The sequence below is a fragment of the Cherax quadricarinatus genome, chromosome 97 (assembly GCF_038502225.1).
Source record: "Cherax quadricarinatus isolate ZL_2023a chromosome 97, ASM3850222v1, whole genome shotgun sequence".
Lineage (NCBI taxonomy): Eukaryota > Metazoa > Arthropoda > Malacostraca > Decapoda > Parastacidae > Cherax > Cherax quadricarinatus.
Window position 1 is genome coordinate 5,204,843 of NC_091388.1, and position 23,102 is coordinate 5,227,944.

At 40.1% G+C, this 23,102-nt stretch overlaps 1 protein-coding gene across 6 annotated transcripts in view; it reads right to left on the minus strand.

Moving 5' to 3' along the window:
- The window catches only part of LOC128704952 (histone acetyltransferase KAT6A-like), a 152,135-nt gene that overhangs the window by 15,420 nt on the left and 113,613 nt on the right, over nucleotides 1-23,102 (minus strand). For all 6 annotated transcript variants that reach the window (XM_070105182.1, XM_070105181.1, XM_070105179.1 and 3 more), the window contains 5 exons: nucleotides 20,593-20,743; nucleotides 13,858-14,103; nucleotides 9,398-9,986; nucleotides 4,501-5,767; nucleotides 1,127-1,211 (listed from right to left, as the gene is read on the minus strand). In XM_070105182.1, coding sequence (XP_069961283.1) covers nucleotides 1,127-1,211; nucleotides 4,501-5,767; nucleotides 9,398-9,986; nucleotides 13,858-14,103; nucleotides 20,593-20,743 — 2,338 coding nt within the window. The remainder of the gene's footprint in view (nucleotides 1-1,126; nucleotides 1,212-4,500; nucleotides 5,768-9,397; nucleotides 9,987-13,857; nucleotides 14,104-20,592; nucleotides 20,744-23,102) is intronic.

Consider the following 23,102-nt stretch of genomic DNA (forward strand, 5'->3'; position numbering starts at 1 on the left):
ACCCATTGTAAGTAGAAAATATCGTAAGTTGAAAATATTGTAAGTCAATTATGAATACGATATGCTAAATAAATACTAAGTCAATAAATAACTAATGTCACTGAATAAGTCAATAAACAAAAAATTACTGTAACTAAATACCAGTATTGAAAAGTCAATAAATGAATACAAGTTAGGGACTTGCTGCCTTCATGCTGGGTAATTATCTTAAGATTCACCTCCAAAGTAATTTTTGCTGCACCATTGTAAAGTTGAAATATTTTAAGTTGAACCATCGTAAAGTTGAAATATTGTAGATTGAACAATTGTGAAGTTGAAGATTTAGACATGTGTGCAACATCTGGGTATCTTTATTGTAGACGTTTCGCCATCCAGTGGCTTTATCAATACAGATTCTAGGGCATAATTTGAAGACATTAGAACTATATACAGAAGATGAGGTAATCAGTCCCTCAGTCTTGGAGTTGGTATGAAGAGCACTGTAGTCATGAAGATTCTGGAGCAAAGGCTACGACAACTACTACTACAACTTGCCCATCCCTTTGGGTATGACTTCTTCCACTGAGGAATCCCGCCTACCAGTGACTATGCCTTCGTCTGCTACCCGTCCCATTCCACCTGACAATTAGTATATAAGCGCTTGCCAGCCTCCTTGCCTCTGCTCCAGAATCTGCACAACTACGGTGCTCTTCACACCAACTCCAAGGCTGAGGGACTGAGTACCTCATATTTTGTATATAGTTTTACTGTCTTCAGATTATGTCCTAGAATCTGTATGGATAAAGCTACTGGATGGCGAAACGTCTACAATAAAGACACACAGATGTTGCACATATGCCTAAATCTTCATCTTGTTGGTATTGTATACTGTTCTTGTACAGATTGTAAAGTTGATATATTGTAAGTCAAACCATCATAAGTCGAGGAGCACCTGTATATGCTTTTGAAGCATCAAATTGAAATATGGTAAAGTCAAACCATCATAAAGTCGAAATATTGCAGTCAAATATCGTAAGTCAGGAGGCACCTGTGGTTACTGAAGCAAGTAGGACCGAAATAACATCATAAGTTTCTTTCTCTACGCTTGGGTTATTTCTATTCATTAACTCGACTCTCACGAACTTACCTGGTTGTGCTGTGTACCATCTGGCCGCTTCTCTATGTCAATCATGGGCTCCAGGTGAGGCATTTCCAGCTCTGTGTTGTCCAGTCTAGTAGTAGGAAGGAAGACATTATTAAAAATAAACTTATTTTGAACATCAAAGTGAAAAAATAAAAACATCATAAACTTTTACTAGATTAAATGAAAAAACAAAAATAATGGAACTTTTGCTCTTATGTTAAGATAGAACAATGAAAAAAAATACAAAATAATAGAACTTTTGCTAGAATAAGAAAGTGAAACAATAAAAATCATGGAATTTTCTCTATATTAACCACTTAGCTGTGGCAAATGGGCCAAAAAAAAAAAATCCTGGTTGTGTGGCAAGATTTTGAAAAAAAAAAAATCTTTTTCCTAAAGTTTGATAGAGTTCATTTTTCTGAACCAAATAAAGCTAAACTGAATGGAATCTGATAAAACTTACAATTTAGTGCATTGTAGTTGGCAGGAAAAGTGATCACTGGTTGGTAACAGCGGCGTAAAGCACCAGCGATGGTTACGTTTTACAGCCGACGCCAAAATGCATTTTTATGTTTTCTTAGTTTTTAATGTTTAACGTAATATTTACTAGTTTATTACAATATTAAATGCATTTCAAGGTAAAAATTATCATTTATTGGCAACAGCGGCATAAAAGCACCAGCAATGTTTATGTTTTACAACTGACGCCAAAATACGCTTGTTTTCCATTTTTTAATTGCTTTTAATGTTCAACAGTATATATATATATATGTACTAGTTAATTATGGAATTAGACGCATTTCAAGGTGAAAAATGACCACCAAATGGTAACAGCAGCGTAAAAGTGCCAATGATGTTTACATTTCACAACCGACACCAAAATGTTTGTTGTTCCGTTTTTTTTTTTTAATGTTTAATGTTTTAATGTTTAATGTTTATGATATTAGACATATTTCAAGGTAAAAATGAAAATCGGCAGCGATGTTTACATTTATCAAATGGTGCCAAAATACATTTGTTTTCCGTTTTTAACGTCTAACAGTATATATACGACTAGTTTAATACAGGTACCATCCGACTTACGACCGAGTTCGGTTCCGACCAACCGGTCCTAAGTCGAAATGGACGTAAGTCGAACCTTACTACTGAATATCAACATCACATTTTTGTAATGACTTTATTTTATTGTTTTATTTTGGTATTTCATTTTTTACATTACTTTTTATGCAGTTAGTACTGTATTTTATACTGTAAGGTTTAGGATAAACACTGTGTACAACACACGCAGTTGTTTATTTCCCAGAAATTTGGCATAGAAAACATGGTTGTAAGTCGAATGGTCGTATGTCGAGCAGGTCGTAAGTCGGATGGTAGGTGTATGACATTAAATGTATTTAAGGTGAAAAACTGATCAGTTAACAATGGTATAAAAGCACCGATGATATTTACATTTTACTATTGACGCCAAGATTTTTTCTGTTTTTTTTAAATTGTTTTTTATGCTTACTGGTATATATATAGTATATACAACCTCTCCTCACTTTGCGACATATTCGTTTACCGACAACTCGGACTTATGATGGGCTCTCTGACCAGTATGCATACCTAAATAATGTACATTAGAGCTGATATCTTCTATTCTGTTTATTACAATATACAGCAGGACCTCACTTTACAGCGTTTTGCCTTACAGCGTTCCGCTAGTCTGGACATTTCAAATTATGACCAAAATTCAATATACGGTTCCCCCCACCTGACTTTCTAATAGTGACCGCACCCCATCCGGTTTGTTTACATTCTCTGTGAGCTCCGTGTCTCTCCATCATGTCTGGAAAATTCCCAAAATTTCAAGTGTTTTACGGTTATTTCATGTTTTGTATGTACGTACAGTGGAACTTGGCTTTTCGTATGTCCTAGGTTGTATGTAAAACTATACTTATTCTTTATAAAATGGATTTTTTTTTAATATTTTTGGGTGTCTGAAATGGAGTAATTGGATTTACATTATTTCTTATGGGAAATATTAACATAAAATACATTTTATAGAGAATAACTATAAGTTATTTTCATATAGTCGGACTTGAGTCCTGGAAATGGGAAGTACAATGCCTGCACTTTAAAGGAGGGGTTTGGGATATTGGCAGTTTGGAGGGATATGTTGTGTATCTTTATACGTATATGCTTCTAAACTGTTGTATTCTGAGCACCTCTGCAAAAACAGTGATAATGTGTGAGTGTGGTGAAAGTGTTGAATGATGATGAAAGTATTTTCTTTTTGGGGATTTTCTTTTTTTTTTTTTGGGTCACCCTGCCTCGGTGGGTCACCCTGCCTCGGTGGGAGACGACCGACTTGTTGAAAAAAAAAAAAAAAAAAACTATAGTTTTGCATAAAACCTACGGCATACGAAAACCGAGGTTCCACTGTACTCCGATAATTATACTTATATGTACCTGTACCTAAATAAACTTACACACTGTGCTGGCGTGCAGGTACACATTAAAATCACTAAGAGTGTCTTATTAGTCTTGAGGAAGCTATATTAATAATAATAATAATAATAATAATAATAATACGCAATAATAATCACTATGAGGCGCATTAAATGTCGTACATTACGTTAATATAAACATTTTCATTAATCCATCTATGATATTTTTCAAAATTATATAATAAACAAGCTATGTAACATATAAACAGGATAAATACACCACACAGCAGAATAAATTAACATAAATATGAGATGTTATGTGTATGAACCAAAACCAGACGCGTTCGTCTGCTTATTTACATAACTCCACATCTCTCTCCTCTCTCATTTACTCGTTCTTCATGTGAGATATATGGTATTTATATATTACACATACTGTATCTTTTTTTTTTCAACAAACAGGCTATATCCCACCAAGGTAGGGTGACCTAAAAAGAAAAATGAAAGTTTTTCTTTTGAACTTTTAATAATATATACAGGAGAAGGGGTTACTAGCACCTTGCTGCCAGCATGTTAGTTGCCTCTTACAACATGCATGGCTGAGGAAGAATTCTGTTCTACTTCTGCATTGAGATAGAAATAAACAAGAACAAGAACTAGTAAGAAAATAAAAGAAAACCCAGAGGAGTGTGTATATATATGCTTGTACATGCATGTGTAGTGTGACCTAAGTGTAAGTAGAAGTAGTAAGACATACCTGAAATCTTGCATGTTTATGAGACAGAAAAAAGACACCAGCAATCCTACCATTATGTAAAACAAGTATAGGTTTCCATTTTACACTTAGTAGGATGGTAGTACCTCCCTGGGTGGTTGCTGAGGTCAATCCCATTTACATGGGATCAAGTCCTCTTCCACATGGGTTTTGATATTTTAACTAATACTCACCCATCCTCCTCCTCCTCTTCCTTTTCCGCTTGCTCATCCTCGTTCTCGAAGGTAATTCCAGTAGACACGTTGCGTAGACCTGCTGCTGCACCCTCTAGGTGTCTACTAGGCCTAGGTTTTTTAGGCCTAAGGTTGAAAGGCTCCGGCTGCTCTTCAATCCGCTTCGACTTTCTTGTTTTTGCTATTTCCTCTTCTCTTCTCGTTCCTCTCTCTACTTCTTCTTTTTTTCTGGTTGTCCTCTCCCCCTCGTCATTTTTCTTGTGTCGTTTGTTTTGAAACGTGAGACATTCTTGCGTGTTTTGTTGCTTTATTCTTGCACTTCGACTCCTGCTAGTCGATGGCGGTGTTCCATCCGGGTCGTCTTCCATCTCGGAAGGCTTCCGCCTCCTGGCCTCCCGAGAACTACCAGAGTTGCTACAGCAAACTACCGGAGTTTTGTTCCGGAGTCGATGCGATCTTTCCAGCTCCTCCGTGTGTCCCTCCTGGCTCTCTCTTCTCTGTTCCGCTCGTCCGGGGTCAGCTCGTCCTGAATCTGCTCGTCTTCTCGTCCGTGATGGCTCTCTGGAACTGTTCGTTGGCTGTTGTTCGGTTTCCACTCGCTCTAACTTTCTTCTTGTCCTGGACATGTCTTTATTCAGCACTGAAATATCCGCTTCATTATCAATTTCAATCTTCCTTCTATTTCCAGTTAGGGATTCTCTTCTATTCTCTTCTTCATGTTCTTCAATTTCCGCTTTTCTTCTGCTTCTCCTCACCGCAGGTTCCTTGTTCTCTTCTTCACTCTCCTCCGCTTCTATTCTCCTTCTGATCCTAGCAGATGGTTCCCTGCGACCCTCTCGTTCGTGGTCATTTGTGTCTCCTCTCGCTCTTGTCCTGCTTTGCTTGTCCTCGTTCGCTTCAATTTCAACTTTCCGGTTCCTGACTTCACTCTCCTCCATCTCTATCCTCCGGCGGATCCTCGACGAGTGTTCCCTGCGACCCTCTTCAATTTCCTCCGGTTCGGTCCGCCTTCGGTTCCTTGTCAGGCTCTCCCTCCGGGTCTCCTCACTCTCCTCCACTTCTGTCCGTCTCCTACTCCGGGTTGAGGATGTCTCTCTCCGGCTCTTTGGCAATGCATTCCGCTCCGCCTCCACAACTCCGCACGAACTTCCGCTCTTGTGGTCTCCGTGGTTCATGAACGAGTTTGTCGTTCTCCGCGAATTTCTCAAGTTCGGACTGGATTCTGTTGTTCCGCTCCTCTTGTTCTTCACAATGTTGTTCGTCAACTCTGCAAAAGACGTTATGCGATCAGAAAAAAATAACGAAGCACGAACGACAACACAAACAAACCACAAAATTTGTGGCCACTTTAATAATAACTGGAGAACCTTAATAATTATTTTAGAACCTAAATAATTATCACTGAACCTAAATATTACTAGGTAGAGTAGTTCCACTGAACAATCTACCTGGAACAGGTACAGTAGTTCCACTGAACAATCTCCCTGGAACAGGTACAGTAGTTCCACCGAACAATCTACCTGAAACAGGTACAGTAGTTCCACTGAACAATCTACCTGGAACAGGTACAGTAGTTCCACTGAACAATCTACCTGGAACAGGTACAGTAGTTCCACTGAACAATCTACCTGGAACAAGTACAGTAGTTCCACTGAACAATCTACTGGAACAGGTACAGTAGTTCCACTGAACAATCTACTGGAACAGGTACAGTAGTTCCACTGAACAATCTACTGGAACAGGTACAGTAGTTCCACTGAACAATCTACTAGAACAGGTACAGTAGTTCCACTGAACAATGTCTCTGGAACAGGTACAGTAGTTCCACTGAACAATGTCTCTGGAACAGGTACAGTAGTTCCACTGAACAATCTACCTGGAACAGGTACAGTAGTTCCACTGAACAATCTACTGGAACAGGTACAGTAGTTCCACTGAACAATCTACTGGAACAGGTACAGTAGTTCCACTGAACAATCTACTAGAACAGGTACAGTAGTTCCACTGAACAATGTCTCTGGAACAGGTACAGTAGTTCCACTGAACAATCTACCTGGAACAGGTACAGTAGTTCCACTGAACAATCTACCTGGAACAGGTACAGTAGTTCCACTGAACAATCTACCTGGAACAGGTACAGTAGTTCCACTGAACAATCTACCTGGAACAGGTACAGTAGTTCCACTGAACAATCTCCCTGGAACAGGTACAGTAGTTCCATTGAACAATCTCCCTGGAACAGGTACAGTAGTTCCACTGAACAATCTACCTGGAACAGGTACAGTAGTTCCACTGAACAATCTCCCTGGAACAGGTACAGTAGTTCCACTGAACAATTACCTGGAATAGGTACAGTAGTTCCACTGAACAATCTACCTGGAACAGGTACAGTAGTTCCATTGAACAATCTCCCTGGAACAGGTACAGTAGTTCCACTGAACAATCTACCTGGAACAGGTACAGTAGTTCCACTGAACAATCTACCTGGAACAGGTACAGTAGTTCCACTGAACAATCTCCCTGGAACAGGTACAGTAGTTCCATTGAACAATCTCCCTGGAACAGGTACAGTAGTTCCATTGAACAATCTCCCTGGAACAGGTACAGTAGTTCCATTGAACAATCTCCCTGGAACAGGTACAGTAGTTCCACTGAACAATCTACCTGGAACAGGTACAGTAGTTCCACTGAACAATCTACCTGGAACAGGTACAGTAGTTCCATTGAACAATCTCCCTGGAACAGGTACAGTAGTTCCACTGAACAATCTACCTGGAACAGGTACAGTAGTTCCATTGAACAATCTCCCTGGAACAGGTACAGTAGTTCCACTGAACAATCTACCTGGAACAGGTACAGTAGTTCCACTGAACAATCTACCTGGAACAGGTACAGTAGTTCCACTGAACAATCTCCCTGGAACAGGTACAGTAGTTCCACTGAACAATCTCCCTGGAACAGGTACAGTAGTTCCACTGAACAATCTACCTGGAACAGGTACAGTAGTTCCACTGAACAATCTCCCTGGAACAGGTACAGTAGTTCCACTGAACAATTACCTGGAATAGGTACAGTAGTTCCACTGAACAATCTACCTGGAACAGGTACAGTAGTTCCACTGAACAATCTACCTGGAACAGGTACAGTAGTTCCACTGAACAATCTACCTGGAATAGGCACAGTAGTTCCACTGAACAATCTACCTGAAACATGTACAGTAGTTCCACTGAACAATCTGCCTGAAATAGGTACAGTAGTTCCACTGAACAATCTACCTGGAATAGGCACAGTAGTTCCACTGAACAATCTACCTGGAACAGGTACAGTAGTTCCACTGAACAATCTACCTGAAACAGGTACAGTAGTTCCACTGAACAATCTACCTGGAACAGGCACAGTAGTTCCACTGAACAATCTACCAGGAACAGGTACAGTAGTTCCACTGAACAATCTACTGGAACAGGTACAGTAGTTCCACTGAACAATCTACTGGAACAGGTACAGTAGTTCCACTGAACAATCTACTGGAACAGGTACAGTAGTTCCACTGAACAATCTACCTGGAACAGGTACAGTAGCTCCACTGAACAATCTACCTGGAACAGGTACAGTAGTTCCACTGAACAATCTACTGGAACAGGTACAGTAGTTCCACTGAACAATCTACTAGAACAGGTACAGTAGTTCCACTGAACAATCTCCCTGGAACAGGTACAGTAGTTCCACTGAACAATCTACCTGGAACAGGTACAGTAGTTCCACTGAACAATCTCCCTGGAACAGGTACAGTAGTTCCATTGAACAATCTCCCTGGAACAGGTACAGTAGTTCCACTGAACAATCTACCTGGAACAGGTACAGTAGTTCCACTGAACAATCTACCTGGAACAGGTACAGTAGTTCCACCGAACAATCTACCTGAAACATGTACAGTAGTTCCACTGAACAATCTGCCTGAAATAGGTACAGTAGTTCCACTGAACAATCTACCTGGAATAGGCACAGTAGTTCCACTGAACAATCTACCTGGAACAGGTACAGTAGTTCCACTGAACAATCTACCTGAAACAGGTACAGTAGTTCCACTGAACAATCTACCTGGAACAGGCACAATAGTTCCACTGAACAATCTACCAGGAACAGGTACAGTAGTTCCACTGAACAATCTACCTGAAACAGATACAGTAGCTCCACTGAACAATCTACCTGGAACAGGTACAGTAGTTCCACCGAACTTTCTACTCATTTCTACAAAACTGTAAGCTCCTGAAGATGTGCTGATTGCAACATGAAAGGCCTAGAGCTATCATTCAACTCCACTTGTGGTTGTTTTGCACTTTAACAATCCATATAAAAGAACTAATTTTTGATACTCTGGCATGATAGTAACTGTCCGAGCAACGATAAATGCGTTTCTTCTTTTTCAGGTCACATTGCCTCGGTGGGAGACAACCAGTGTAAATTTGATGTATTTAAGTATATTGATCATTTCTTAGTAAGGTTAATAGTAAATAAAAAAAAAAACACTTGCAACGTTATTCAGTCAATCACTGTCTTGCCAGAGGTGTGCCGACATCTCTTAGATCTTTGAAACTGTAACATCCTCACTCATCCTTCAGAGTACAGGTACTGTACTTCCCACCTCCAGGATTGTAACATCCTCACTCATCCTTCAGAGTACAGGTACTGTACTTCCCACCTCCAGGACTCAAGTCCAGCTAATGAGTTCACTTAAATCCTTTCACGTCACCTCCCCTGCACTCCAACAGCACATCAAATCCTACCTCAGAACAACCCACATTCATAAACAGTTTGATGACCAGTGATAGGTCTCAACGAAGAGGCCAGGAGCTGCAACTCAACCCCAGCGATGACCAGTTATGCATATTTGACATACCTTTGTCTGCCACCTCAGCTGATTGAGTTATTAGTCCCTCTTTCTCCACTGTCAACTTCTTTTCTGCTTTCTTCTCGTCCGTCTTTGTGTCTTCCTTCGGAAAATCACTTTCTTTTGCACGCTTCATTTCTTTCGTATGGCTCTTCTCGTTCATGGTTTTAATGTCAACTTCTACCTTCTCAGCAGACAATTTGTCTTCCACCGTCCGCACGTCCTCCGGAGACGACTTTCTCTCATCCGCCGCATCTTTCCCGCTGCTGTCCTGCACCACTTTCCGCTCCACGAACTTCCCCTCCTCGTCAACCTCCATTCGTTTCCCCTCGTTGACCTTCTCCTCGCATTCGTGAGTGGAACGCTTGGCTCGCCGTCGTTCCGATGGACACTGCGTCTCCTTGAGCGTCTGCGATTTCCGCTTCACGATCTTGAGGCTGCGAAAGCTAGGTTCAAACTCGCTCTCCTCATCTTCCTTGAAGACATAAGCATCCTCTTCAGTGGGTAAGGTCAGGCTATCATCAGCAGAAGCGGTAGTTGCCTTGACACCACTCATTCCGCTATTTATGTTCTCTTTCTCCCGTTCTTTGGCGTCGACCTGAAAGATGTAAATATAGTCAATGTGTGAAGGAGAGAAAGATACAAAACCACAAATGGAACAACAGACCTTAGTAAAACATTATAAGGTCAGGTCTAAGTTCACTGAAGATAACTGATGATAGGTGAAGATAACTGAATTATTTTAATTAGAATTAATATATAGGGCTGGACAAAATAATATGCACTCCTGCTGATTGAACTGTCGACTATCAAACTGTCGACTATCAAACTGTTGAACTATCAAACTGTCGGACTTTCAAACTGTCGCACTATCAAACTGTCAAACTGTTGAACTATCAAACTGTCGGACTTTCAAACTGTTGAACTATCAAACTGTCGGACTTTCAAACTGTCGCACTATCAAACTGTCAAACTGTTGAACTATCAAACTGTTGATGGGAATACTGAACCAGTTCAAAACTGTCATGAAGAACAAGGAAGTTCAGTTGAATACTTGGACTATATCCCCTCAATCACTGGAACATAAAAAAGGATGAACATTGCAGCAGGCCAACTGATCCAAACTAGGCAGGTCCTTCTCAAACCCACTGAAAAGGAACATTACAGCAGGCCTACCAGCCCATACTGGGCAGGTCATTCTCAAATATAAACTTTGGAGAAAATTTTTCTCTAACCCCCACGGGGATCAATGCCCCCCTGGAGCAGCAACCCCTCACGGGCACTAAGACCCCTCACACTACTTACCCACAGTGAGTATAAAAGGGGTTATGACCAGTACACTCAAGAAGGTCTTGTGTGTTACTAATTTTTTATTAACACATCAGGCATCTCCCACCAAGGCAGGGTGGCCCAAAAAAGAAAAACTTTCGTCATCATTCACACAACTTCAATTAGCACATTCCAGAATGCCCACTTGTCTTAACTAATGTGTCCGAACCAGCAAAATCAGACACCCATCTAATGGTAATACTACTACTTAATACGGGTAGTCCTCACTTAACGACATACAGTGGACCCCCGGTTAACGATATTTTTTCACTCCAGAAGTATGTTCAGGTGCCAGTACTGACCGAATTTGTTCCCATAAGGAATATTGTGAAGTAGATTAGTCCATTTCAGACCCCCAAACATACACGTACAAACGCACTTACATAAATACACTTACATAATTGGTCACATTCGGAGGTGATCGTTATGCGGGGGTCCACTGTACTTGTTTAACGACCACTCAGACTTACGACCAACTCTCCCAGCAGTGTACTGTATGTATATTTTACTTTTCACTGCTTTTAATGCCTAGTTATATTTTTAATATACTAAAAATGTTATAAATGGTGTAAAGGTGACATTAAAACCATCTGAAGATAGATGATATAAACCCACTACAGGTCCACATCCCTTTATCCAAAACCCTTGGGGTCAGTATTGTTTCGAATTTCAGAATATTTTGAAGTTCAGAATGATTCTCAACGCCGCCACGTGGCAGCGTGACCCGGCACTGAGATGACTGATGCTCCACACTCCACAAAAAACCTTCGGTATTCGGAACTTTTCCAATTTCAGAATTTCAGATAAAGGGTTGTAGACCTGTACCAGTAAAGCCTTTTTTTTTCAGCCACGTTGGCAGGATATTCGTCTATAAAAAAAACTTGCATTTATGGTCACAGTTGTGCTTATGCTAACCAGTAAAGCCCCTCCTCATTCAGTGACGTACTCGTTTACCGATGACTCGGGCTTACGATGAGCTCTCCGACCAGCATGCATACCTAAATAATGTATATAAGAGCTAATTTCCTCTTTTCTGTTCATTGTACAGTACACTAGTGTATAAACTTTTAAAAATATACCAGAAACGTTATAAATGGTACAAAGGTGACATTAAAACTATATCAAAGATGGTTGACACAAACCCACTACCATTATAGTATGCTCCTCACTTAGAGACGAATTCATTTATCGACGTGGTCTTAGGAACGCAACTCTGTCGTTAGGTGAGGAGAGGCTGTACAGTATGCTTGAAATATCAGTAAGGGGCGGCTCCTCACTTGAGCAATTCACTTACCGACCTTCTCTTAGGAACGCAACTCTGTCATTAGGTGAGGAGTACCAGTAGCTGATAAAAGGTGATACATGAGATGCACACATGTACACCAGAATTTACACTCTAAAGGAATGTCCACAAGATTTGTCTGCAAGTTTTACAAACGGACGTTTGTCTGAGAAAATGGCAATTTCCCAAGACCAGAAAAAATCTGAAAATATATGCCTGGGAACTGATAACATACCTAGGGGGATTATTTTCATAAACTCGCATCTCAGACTAAAGGAATCAGTCTATTTTGATTGTGTTAAGTTGAAGCAGCTGGCACTAATGTACCTGTAGACCCATAACCATCTAGAAAAGAGGGAGGAGCTAGCAACAGTACTGATTCGTGATTCGGGATTGCAATTTGGCTTTGGTGAGTGAATGTGTGATGAGGTGACCACATAAGGTGGCTGGGTGCTGCCCTACCCAGCCACCCAACGCATTCATGGCCAATTTCGTGTACATATTTCCTGTGCCATGCATTGACGATCTCCAGGAAAATTAGACATTCTTCCTGCTGTGAGTAGATGCAGACATATCACTGAGTGTAGCAAGTACCATGGAAGTACTATTCCAGTGTGGCTCATTCGTGTTAGCCGTCAGGCGACACATGCCAAGCAGATGACAAAATGGAGGTGTCCAGCATCATCTTTTCAGTTAAGCCAACGATATCAGTCTCAGTGACGGCAAGACATCACAGGGTCCCATTACAATGAGCCAGGTAAGCCTCTATTTTACCTACATCTGCCTATTTAGTGCTGCAGTAAGTAGGGTCAATGTTGAGTAAATAGGACTAACCACTACGAGGTCGTGAGGTGCGGGCCAAGTCCAAAACCACAGGTAAGGGCTGCCCAGGGTTTCCAGGTGCTATAGCTGAAGGATATACATCAAGGCAAGTAACAACCCCGGATAATCTTCCAAACAGCCCTGGTGGATCTGTAGACAGCAAATTACAGAGGCAAAACACTTGGGGAGGCTGCAAGTGGTTTCGAGCTGTCATCAACAAAGATGAGCATTAAGCCACTTAGTTGTCCTTTATTATAATAATTTTCTGTTTACCCAAAATCCTACACACAAACCCACTAACAAAAATATTTACCAAGCCTATTTTCAAATATTACGGAGCATCTGTGGGGTTAACTGCAGCAGCAGCAAACTGGGAATCAATATTCACTACCTTCATTTTTGGAAGAGTTACAACAGGTTGAAGAATTCATCAAAAAATTCCCTGGATGCTCTTCAAATGATATATATACAGGAGGGTATCACTTATACAGTAGGTGAGGTTCTGGGCTACTGCTGTAAAGCAAAGTGCTGTAAAGTGAAGCACTGTAAAGCAAAGTGCTGTAAAGTGAAGCACTGTAAAGCAAAGTGGTGTAAAGTGAAGCACTGTAAAGCAAAGTGCTGTAAAGTGAAGCACTGTAAAGCAAAGTGCTGTAAAGTGAAGCACTGTAAAGCAAAGTGCTGTAAAGTGAAGCACTGTAAAGCAAAGTGCTGTAAAGTGAAGCACTGTAAAGCAAAGTGGTGTAAAGTGAAGCACTGTAAAGCAAAGTGCTGTAAAGTGAAGCACTGTAAAGCAAAGTGCTGTAAAGTGAAGCACTGTAAAGCAAAGTGGTGTAAAGTGCTGTAAAGTGAAGCACTGTAAAGCAAAGTGCTGTAAAGTGAAGCACTGTAAAGCAAAGTGGTGTAAAGTGGGGCCCGCCTGTAGGAATCAATTCCTCGCCCAACTGATGCTGTTTTGGATGTAAATGGAGGACCAACTCCACACTGAAAATAATTTGTGTTTATCAAATGAACACACGTGCAACCAACAGACACTCACGATTGATACGGGGGACTCGGAGCTGCCCTTCAACTTTGGCGGACGGTTATTCTTCACTGCTGAGGCAGCAGGAGGCGTCGCCGAAGGCACCGGAGGCTTCTTGTCCTCATCCTGCTCCTTGGTGCCTCCTTCAGCTGTTTTCTCTGCTATCTTTGCAGGCTCCGCTTTCACCTCGTCTGTCTTGCTACTTTCTACAAGCTTACTTTCTTCGACCTTGATCACTTTCTCCTGCGACACTTCCTCCTCCTTAAAAAGAGTAAAAAATATACATTGAAAGTACAACAATATACATGTATCATGTAGACAAGATTAACATAGATATTAGTGAACTAAAGGCCCTCATATCCAGACTGCAGACAAGTTTAGTATAAATATTAGTTAACTACAGTCCCTTATATCTACATTGTAGATAAAATTAGCATAGATATTAGTGAACTTAAGTCCCTTATAGCCAGACTGCAGACAAGATTAGCATAAATATTAGTTAACTACAGTCCCTTATATCCAGACTGCAGACAAGATTAGCACAGATATTAACCCTTTGACTGTTTCAGGCCCCTCTCTGAAACTGTCATTCTATGTCGCTCAATTTTTGAAAAAAAAAATTATTTTTTCTTATGAAATGATAGAGAATCTTTTCCTGGTGGTAATGACACCAAAAGTTCGAAATTTGGTCGAAAACTCATGGAATTATGCTCCCGCGAAGTTAGCGGTCTCGGCGACATATGCGTATCAGCGATTTTGCCGACTTTGAGCCCTATTTTCAGCCAATTCCATTGTTCCAGTTGACCAAACTCATAGCTATTTCTTTAGAACTCCATTTTATCTATCAGCTGAGTACAAGAAACCTCCCATTTACTAATCTGGACTACCCAATATGGTGGTCAGAAATTGGCAATTTGGCCAATTTCACGCAAACTAAAAAAGATGCCAATTTCAAAATAGGGTCCAGAATAAACAAGGTAGACATTCGTGGCACTAAAATAACATATGCTCTGTTCATTAGTCACATCTCTAGGCCCCTCTTATATTATTATTGCTTTCTATTTTGATTTTTTATTCATACAAAAAAATACAAAATTTACTGTTATGCAGACTACTGCATTATTGTAAAAATGGTATAAATAATATCAGTGGACTAGTGAAAGAATATTAGACTCCCCAGTTGACGTGTATTGGACGTGTGGTGTGATTTATTTACTCCTGAACATTGGTAAAAATCGAACATTTCCGCTACTTTGAGCTCAGTTTCAAGGTCATTTTCATCGTCAAAGTAATGAAAATCATCTCTATTTCTGTAATATGTTTTCCATTTTATCACCTAAGACCATGAAAACGCAAATACAACGATAAATACTATACGAAAATACACCTCAAAGTCGGCGTTTTATTCCAAAAAAATGATCAGTTTTTTTTTTCTCATTACGCAATGTGTGCTGCAGGATTTTTTATGTGGTGCACACTGACCACACAGACCCATTCTCTCACATGTGGGCCTACCAGCTTTCTCCCGCTTGATTTGAAGCCGCTAGAATTATTTATTATTATTATTTTTTTATTATCACACTGGCCGATTCCCACCAAGGCAGGGTGGCCCGAAAAAGAAAAACTTTCACCATCATTCACTCCATCACTGTCTTGCCAGAAGGGTGCTTTACACTACAGTTTTTAAACTGCAACATTAACACCCCTCCTTCAGAGTGCAGGCACTGTACTTCCCATCTCCAGGACTCAAGTCCGGCCTGCCGGTTTCCCTGAACCCCTTCATAAATGTTACTTTGCTCACACTCCAACAGCACGTCAAGTATTAAAAACCATTTGTCTCCATTCACTCCTATCAAACACGCTCATGCATGCCTGCTGGAAGTCCAAGCCCCTCGCACACAAAACCTCCTTTACCCCCTCCCTCCAACCTTTCCTAGGCCGACCCCTACCCGGCCTTCCTTCCACTACAGACTGATACACTCTTGAAGTCATTCTGTTTCGCTCCATTCTCTCTACATGTCCGAACCACCTCAACAACCCTTCCTCAGCCCTCTGGACAACAGTTTTGGTAATCCTGCACCTCCTCCTAACTTCCAAACTACGAATTCTCTGCATTATATTCACACCACACATTGCCCTCAGACATGACATCTCCACTGCCTCCAGCCTTCTCCTCGCTGCAACATTCATCACCCACGCTTCACACCCATATAAGAGCGTTGGTAAAACTATACTCTCATACATTCCCCTCTTTGCCTCCAAGGACAAAGTTCTTTGTCTCCACAGACTCCTAAGTGCACCACTCACTCTTTTTCCCTCATCAATTCTATGATTCACCTCATCTTTCATAGACCCATCCGCTGACACGTCCACTCCCAAATATCTGAATACGTTCACCTCCTCCATACTCTCTCCCTTCAATCTGATATTCAATCTTTCATCACCTAATCTTTTTGTTATCCTCATAACCTTACTCTTTCCTGTATTCACCTTTAATTTTCTTCTTTTGCACACCCTACCAAATTCATCCACCAATCTCTGCAACTTCTCTTCAGAATCTCCCAAGAGCACAGTGTCATCAGCAAAGAGCAGCTGTGACAACTCCCACTTTGTGTGTGATTCTTTATCTTTTAACTCCACGCCTCTTGCCAAGACCCTCGCATTTACTTCTCTTACAACCCCATCTATAAATATATTAAACAACCACGGTGACATCACACATCCTTGTCTTACAACCCCATCTATAAATATATTAAACAACCACGGTGACATCACACATCCTTGTCTAAGGCCTACTTTTACTGGGAAAAAATTTCCCTCTTTCCTACATACTCTAACTTGAGCCTCACTATCCTCGTAAAAACTCTTCACTGCTTTCAGTAACCTACCTCCTACACCATACACTTGCAACATCTGCCACATTGCCCCCCTATCCACCCTGTCATACGCCTTTTCCAAATCCATAAATGCCACAAAGACCTCTTTAGCCTTATCTAAATACTGTTCACTTATATGTTTCACTGTAAACACCTGGTCCACACACCCCCTACCTTTCCTAAAGCCTCCTTGTTCATCTGCTATTCTATTCTCCGTCTTACTCTTAATTCTTTCAATTATAACTCTACCATACACTTTACCAGGTACACTCAACAGACTTATCCCCCTATAATTTTTGCACTCTCTTTTATCCCCTTTGCCTTTATACAAAGGAACTATGCATGCTCTCTGCCAATCCCTAGGTACCTTACCCTCTTCCATACATTTATTAAATAATTGCACCAACCACTCCAAAACTATATCCCCACCTGCTTTTAACATTTCTATCTTTATCCCATCAATCCCGGCTGCCTTACCCCCTTTCATTTTACCTACTGCCTCACGAACTTCCCCCACACTCACAACTGGCTCTTCCTCACTCCTACAAGATGTTATTCCTCCTTGCCCTATACACGAAATCACAGCTTCCCTATCTTCATCAACGTTTAACAATTCCTCAAAATATTCCCTCCATCTTCCCAATACCTCTAACTCTCCATTTAATAACTCTCCTCTCCTATTTTTAACTGACAAATCCATTTGTTCTCTAGGCTTTCTTAACTTGTTAATCTCACTCCAAAACTTTTTCTTATTTTCAACAAAATTTGTTGATAACATCTCACCCACTCTCTCATTTGCTCTCTTTTTACATTGCTTCACCACTCTCTTAACCTCTCTCTTTTTCTCCATATACTCTTCCCTCCTTTCATCACTTCTACTTTGTAAAAACTTCTCATATGCTAACTTTTTCTCCCTTACTACTCTCTTTACATCATCATTCCACCAATCGCTCCTCTTCCCTCCTGCACCCACTTTCCTGTAACCACAAACTTCTGCTGAACACTCTAACACTACATTTTTAATCCTACCCCATACCTCTTCGACCCCATTGCCTATGCTCTCATTAGCCCATCTATCCTCCAATAGCTGTTTATATCTTACCCTAACTGCCTCCTCTTTTAGTTTATAAACCTTCACCTCTCTCTTCCCTGATGCTTCTATTCTCCTTGTATCCCATCTACCTTTTACTCTCAGTGTAGCTACAACTAGAAAGTGATCTGATATATCTGTGGCCCCTCTATAAACATGTACATCCTGAAGTCTACTCAGCAGTCTTTTATCTACCAATACATAATCCAACAAACTACTGTCATTTCGCCCTACATCATATCTTGTATACTTATTTATCCTCTTTTTCTTAAAATATGTATTACCTATAACTAAACCCCTTTCTATACAAAGTTCAATCAAAGGGCTCCCATTATCATTTACACCTGGCACCCCAAACTTACCTACCACACCCTCTCTAAAAGTTTCTCCTACTTTAGCATTCAGGTCCCCTACCACAATTACTCTCTCACTTGGTTCAAAGGCTCCTATACATTCACTTAACATCTCCCAAAATCTCTCTCTCTCCTCTGCATTCCTCTCTTCTCCAGGTGCATACACGCTTATTATGACCCACTTCTCACATCCAACCTTTACTTTAATCCACATAATTCTTGAATTTACACATTCATATTCTCTTTTCTCCTTCCATAACTGATCATTTAACATTACTGCTACCCCTTCCTTTGCTCTAACTCTCTCAGATACTCCAGATTTAATCCCATTTATTTCCCCCCACTGAAACTCTCCTACCCCCTTCAGCTTTGTTTCGCTTAGAGCCAGGACATCCAACTTCTTTTCATTCATAACATCAGCAATCATCTGTTTCTTGTCATCCGCACTACATCCACGCACATTTAAGCATCCCAGTTTTATAAAGTTTTTCTTCTTCTCTTTTTTAGTAAATGTATACAGGAGAAGGGGTTACTAGCCCATTGCTCCCGGCATTTAAGTCGCCTCATACGACACGCATGGCTTACGGAGGAAAGATTCTTTTCCACTTCCCCATGGACAATAGAAGAAATAAAAAAGAACAAGAGCTATTTAGAAAAAGGAGAAAAACCTAGATGTATGTATATATATATATGCATGTGCGTGTCTGTGAAGTGTGACCAAAGTGTAAGTAGGAGTAGCAAGATATCCCTGTTATCTAGCGTGTTTATGAGACAGAAAAAGAATTATTGAGTATATATACGTCAGAAACATTGGCTCGTAAGACGTATTTATACGTCGAAAACAGTCAAAGGGTTAATGAATTAAGTCTCTTATATCCAGACTGTGGACAAACCTCATAATTTAAGTTTAACAATCAGTTATAAGGGACATGCTGTCTGTCCTACTGGTCTGTTTAACTCAGGGTTCACTGTACTACAATAACTCATTAGTTTCTAGAATATAACTATTACAATAAAAAGTAACTTTGCAAAGCTGCAACTGTTCATTACCTAAGGATAAGTTAGGTTAAGCTAGGGTAAGTTAAGGCTAGGTTAGGTTAACCCTTTCAGGGTCCAGAGGCCAAATTTCGAAGTGTGCACCAGGGTCCAAGAATTTTCAAAAAATAATTTTATTTTTTCTTATGAAATGGTAGAGAATCTTTTTCTGAAGGTAATAAAACAAAAAGTACGAAATTTGATGAAAAAGTGACGAAATTATGCTCTTGCGAATTTTGATGTGTCAGCAATATTTACGCATCGGCGATTTTGCCGACTTTGACTTCCATTTTAGGCCAATTACATTATTCCAGTCGACCAAATCCATAGCTATTTCACTAGTGCTATTTCTATTCTATCGATTGAGCACAAGAAATTGCCAAGTCAACTGTTTCAACTACAAAATAAAATGATCGGTAATTGGTAATTTGGCCAATTTAATGCAAAGTTCAAAATACTCCAATTTCAAAATAGGGTCCAGAATAAACAATGCAGACATTCCTGGCACTAAACTAACATTTCCTCTGTTCATAAGTTATGTTTTCAGACTTTACAAATGAATTCCATTTTGATTTTTAATTCACATAATGAATTTTTATTCACACCAAAAAATAGAAGATTTACTTTCATGCAATATTGTAATAATTGCATAAATAATATCACCACATTTGTGAACATATATTAGACCCACCAGCTGCCGTGTATTAGACGTGTGAGGTCATTTGTTTACTCTTGAACATTGGCAAAAATTTAACATTTCCGCTACTTTGAGCTCAGTTTCAAGACATTTCCAGTACTAAAACCAATCAAAATCATCTCTATTTCTGTAATATATCTTCCATTCTATCAAATGAGACCAAGAAATTGCAAATACAACTATAAAAAACACAAAAAACACCGCAAAGTCGCTGTTTTAATCTAAAATTACGGTCTCGTTTTTTTCTCTCATTATGCAGTGTGTGCTGCAGGATTTGTTTTATGTGGTGCGCACATACCACATAGATGTATTCTCTCATATCTAGGCCCAAATTTACCACTCACAGCTTATCAGAGTGAGCTGAGCTCATGACGTAGATCTACGGTTCGGACCTTCAATGTAAAGCCATAGATCTACGGCACGGACCCTGAAAGGGTTAAGCTAGATTAAGTTAAGTAAGGCTAGGTTAGGTTAGGTTAGGTTAGGTTAAGTTAGGTTAAGTTAGGTAAAACTAGGTTAGGTTAGGTTAGGTTAGGTTAAGTTAGGTAAGGCTAGGTTAGGGTTAATCAAGGTTAGTTAGGTTAGGGTGAAGTTAATTAATGTTAGGTTATTTAATCACATCTACAACGCATCCTAAAATTGTTGGTTAATGGATATCTGGATGAAAATATTGTACATACAGGTGAAGAGTCACATTACCTCATCGGAGTCTTGATGGAGGGAAGTGTTGTGTCCAGCCAGCAGCGGCGACCACCGCAGAGCTTCTGGGTCCAACCTCAACCGTCGGGGATTGTTGAGTTGCTTCTGGTAGTGTTCGTCCACCGCTCTCCAGTCTATACTGACAACCATCCTGAAACAACACGAGGTTATTAATGTGTGTTACAGTGTAACATCTTCAACTTCATAATGTTCCAGACTATGGCACAAAACTCTCCTTCAGGCTGAGGGACCGACCACCTCAAAACTACGTCTTCAAGCGTGATGGACTGATTACATCGCCGTCACATCTGTACCGCTTCTGTTGCCTCTGTATTCGACTGAAGAAGCCTACTGTGTAGGTGAAATGTTTCGGAATAAAGATACCTAACTGTTGGACGTGCATCTTGCTTATCAACTTGTCGATTCTGTATGTCATTATCATATTCATCTTCCCAGGTAGACCTAAGATAGGCCTGCTCATTCATTTTCCTTTAGCCTAAAGGCAAATTTACAGGAGATCTGGCAGTTCACATGAGATCTGACTATCTTCTAACTTATTCTCTGTCTCTGTTTGTACAGCTCTTAAGTTGCTGACCCCATACGGTAAGTTGCTGACCCCACACGTTAAGTTGCTGACCCCACACGTTAAGTTGCTGACCCCATATGGTAAGTTGCTGACCCAAATGGTAAGCGAAAATTGCCATTGGGTGGAAAAGAGCATTTTTTTTCCACTATGGAATATGTCTAAAATTCCTGATATGTTTACTCTTACAATATTTTCGACTATGTATGCGCTTACACACGTATCTGAAGATATTTGCTTGCTTACACATATCTGAAAATATGTGCATGCTTCAGTGCCAGATCTACCTATAGGCTTGGCAGGCTGCAGCCTAGGGCCTCAAAATCTAGGAGGCCTCTGGCCAAGGTGAATAATATTTTTGACATCATCAGAGACCTTTCTTATACATGCTCTCATAATGCACTGTAGTCTCTAAACTCTTCAGTAATGTCACTTGCACTCAATTTCAGAACAATATTGATTTCTGTATTAATTGTGTCCTTCCAGTTAAGCAGAGAGATACAGGAGGACACCATTTTTACGGCTCAAAAGTTTGTGGCCCCAGACAGTGAGCAAAAATTGCCGGTGGAGGCAAAGAGAGCCTTTTATTCATTAACGAATGCATCTAAAATGCCTGATAACATGTTAACACTATCATATATTAGGTGCTTAATATAGCTAAGCAAAAAAGAAAGATAATATAGTAAAATAAGAACAATACAGTGGAACCTTGGTTCTCGTATGCCCCAGGTTGCATGCAAAACCACAGTTATTCTCTATAAAATGTATTTTTTGATAATATGTTGTGTATCTTTATACGTATATGCTTCTAAACTGTTGTATTCTGAGCACCTCTGCAAAAGCAGTGATAATGTGTGAGTGTGGTGAAAGTGTTGAATGATGATGAAAGTATTTTCTTTTTGGGGATTTTCTTTCTTTTTTTGGGTCACCCTGCCTCGGTGGGAGACGACCAACTTGTTGAGGAAAAACAAAAAAAAAAAATTCCCAAAAGAAATAATGTAAATCCAATTAATCCATTCCAGACACCCAAAAATATTAACAAAAAATATATTTTATGGAGAATAACTGTGGTTTTTACATGCATGCTGGGGCATACGAAAACCAAGGTTCCAGTGTACTTACCTTAAAATACAGCACCGGTCGTCCTTCCCTTACGCAACTGTTGTATGAAAATGGCAATAACGGCGGGAAAACAGTAACAGCACCGAATATAATGAACAATGGCTCAATTGAAAACAGCTGATATAGTGGGACATCAAAAAGAGGGAGCAGAAAATGCAGTGCCCTTCTGTAGATAAGTTGACTGAGGTTCTAAGTCATTTGCACTCTGATGTTAATGAGAAGGGTAATACCAGGCTTCAAGCTAACAATCTTCGCAGAAAATGGGAGAACTGGAATTTGTGTTTATGCTGCATTTTTGGAGCCGTGTATTAGGTCATTTTCACAAGGTCAGCAAAGTCATTCAGAAATCAGAACTGGTACTGTTTCAGTCATGGTATTGTGCCTTTTTGTTCTTGTTACTGAGTACTTGTGTATGTTTGTACAGTACACTCCTGCATTTTTAAGCAAAATTAGAGATTTTGACGAGCTCGAGCAACAAGCAAAAGCCACCTTGCCAAAAATTACTACAGAACTGTCACAAGGAGACAAAGAGTAATGAAACAACAATGAAACGATGGAAGTGCACCTGGTTCTGATGCCTTAGATGTTCTTCAAGAGATAAGTTTAGCATAAAATCCTTTATTCTCCATATAGAAGTGGAACAGAATTCTTCCTGCATACGTCATGCGTGTTGTAAGAGGTGACTAAAATGCCAGAAGCAAGGGGTAAGTAACATCTTCTCTTGTATGCATTACTAAATTTAAAAAGAGAAACTTTCGTTTATTTTTTTCAGGTCACCCTGCCTCAGTGGGATATAGCCGGTTCA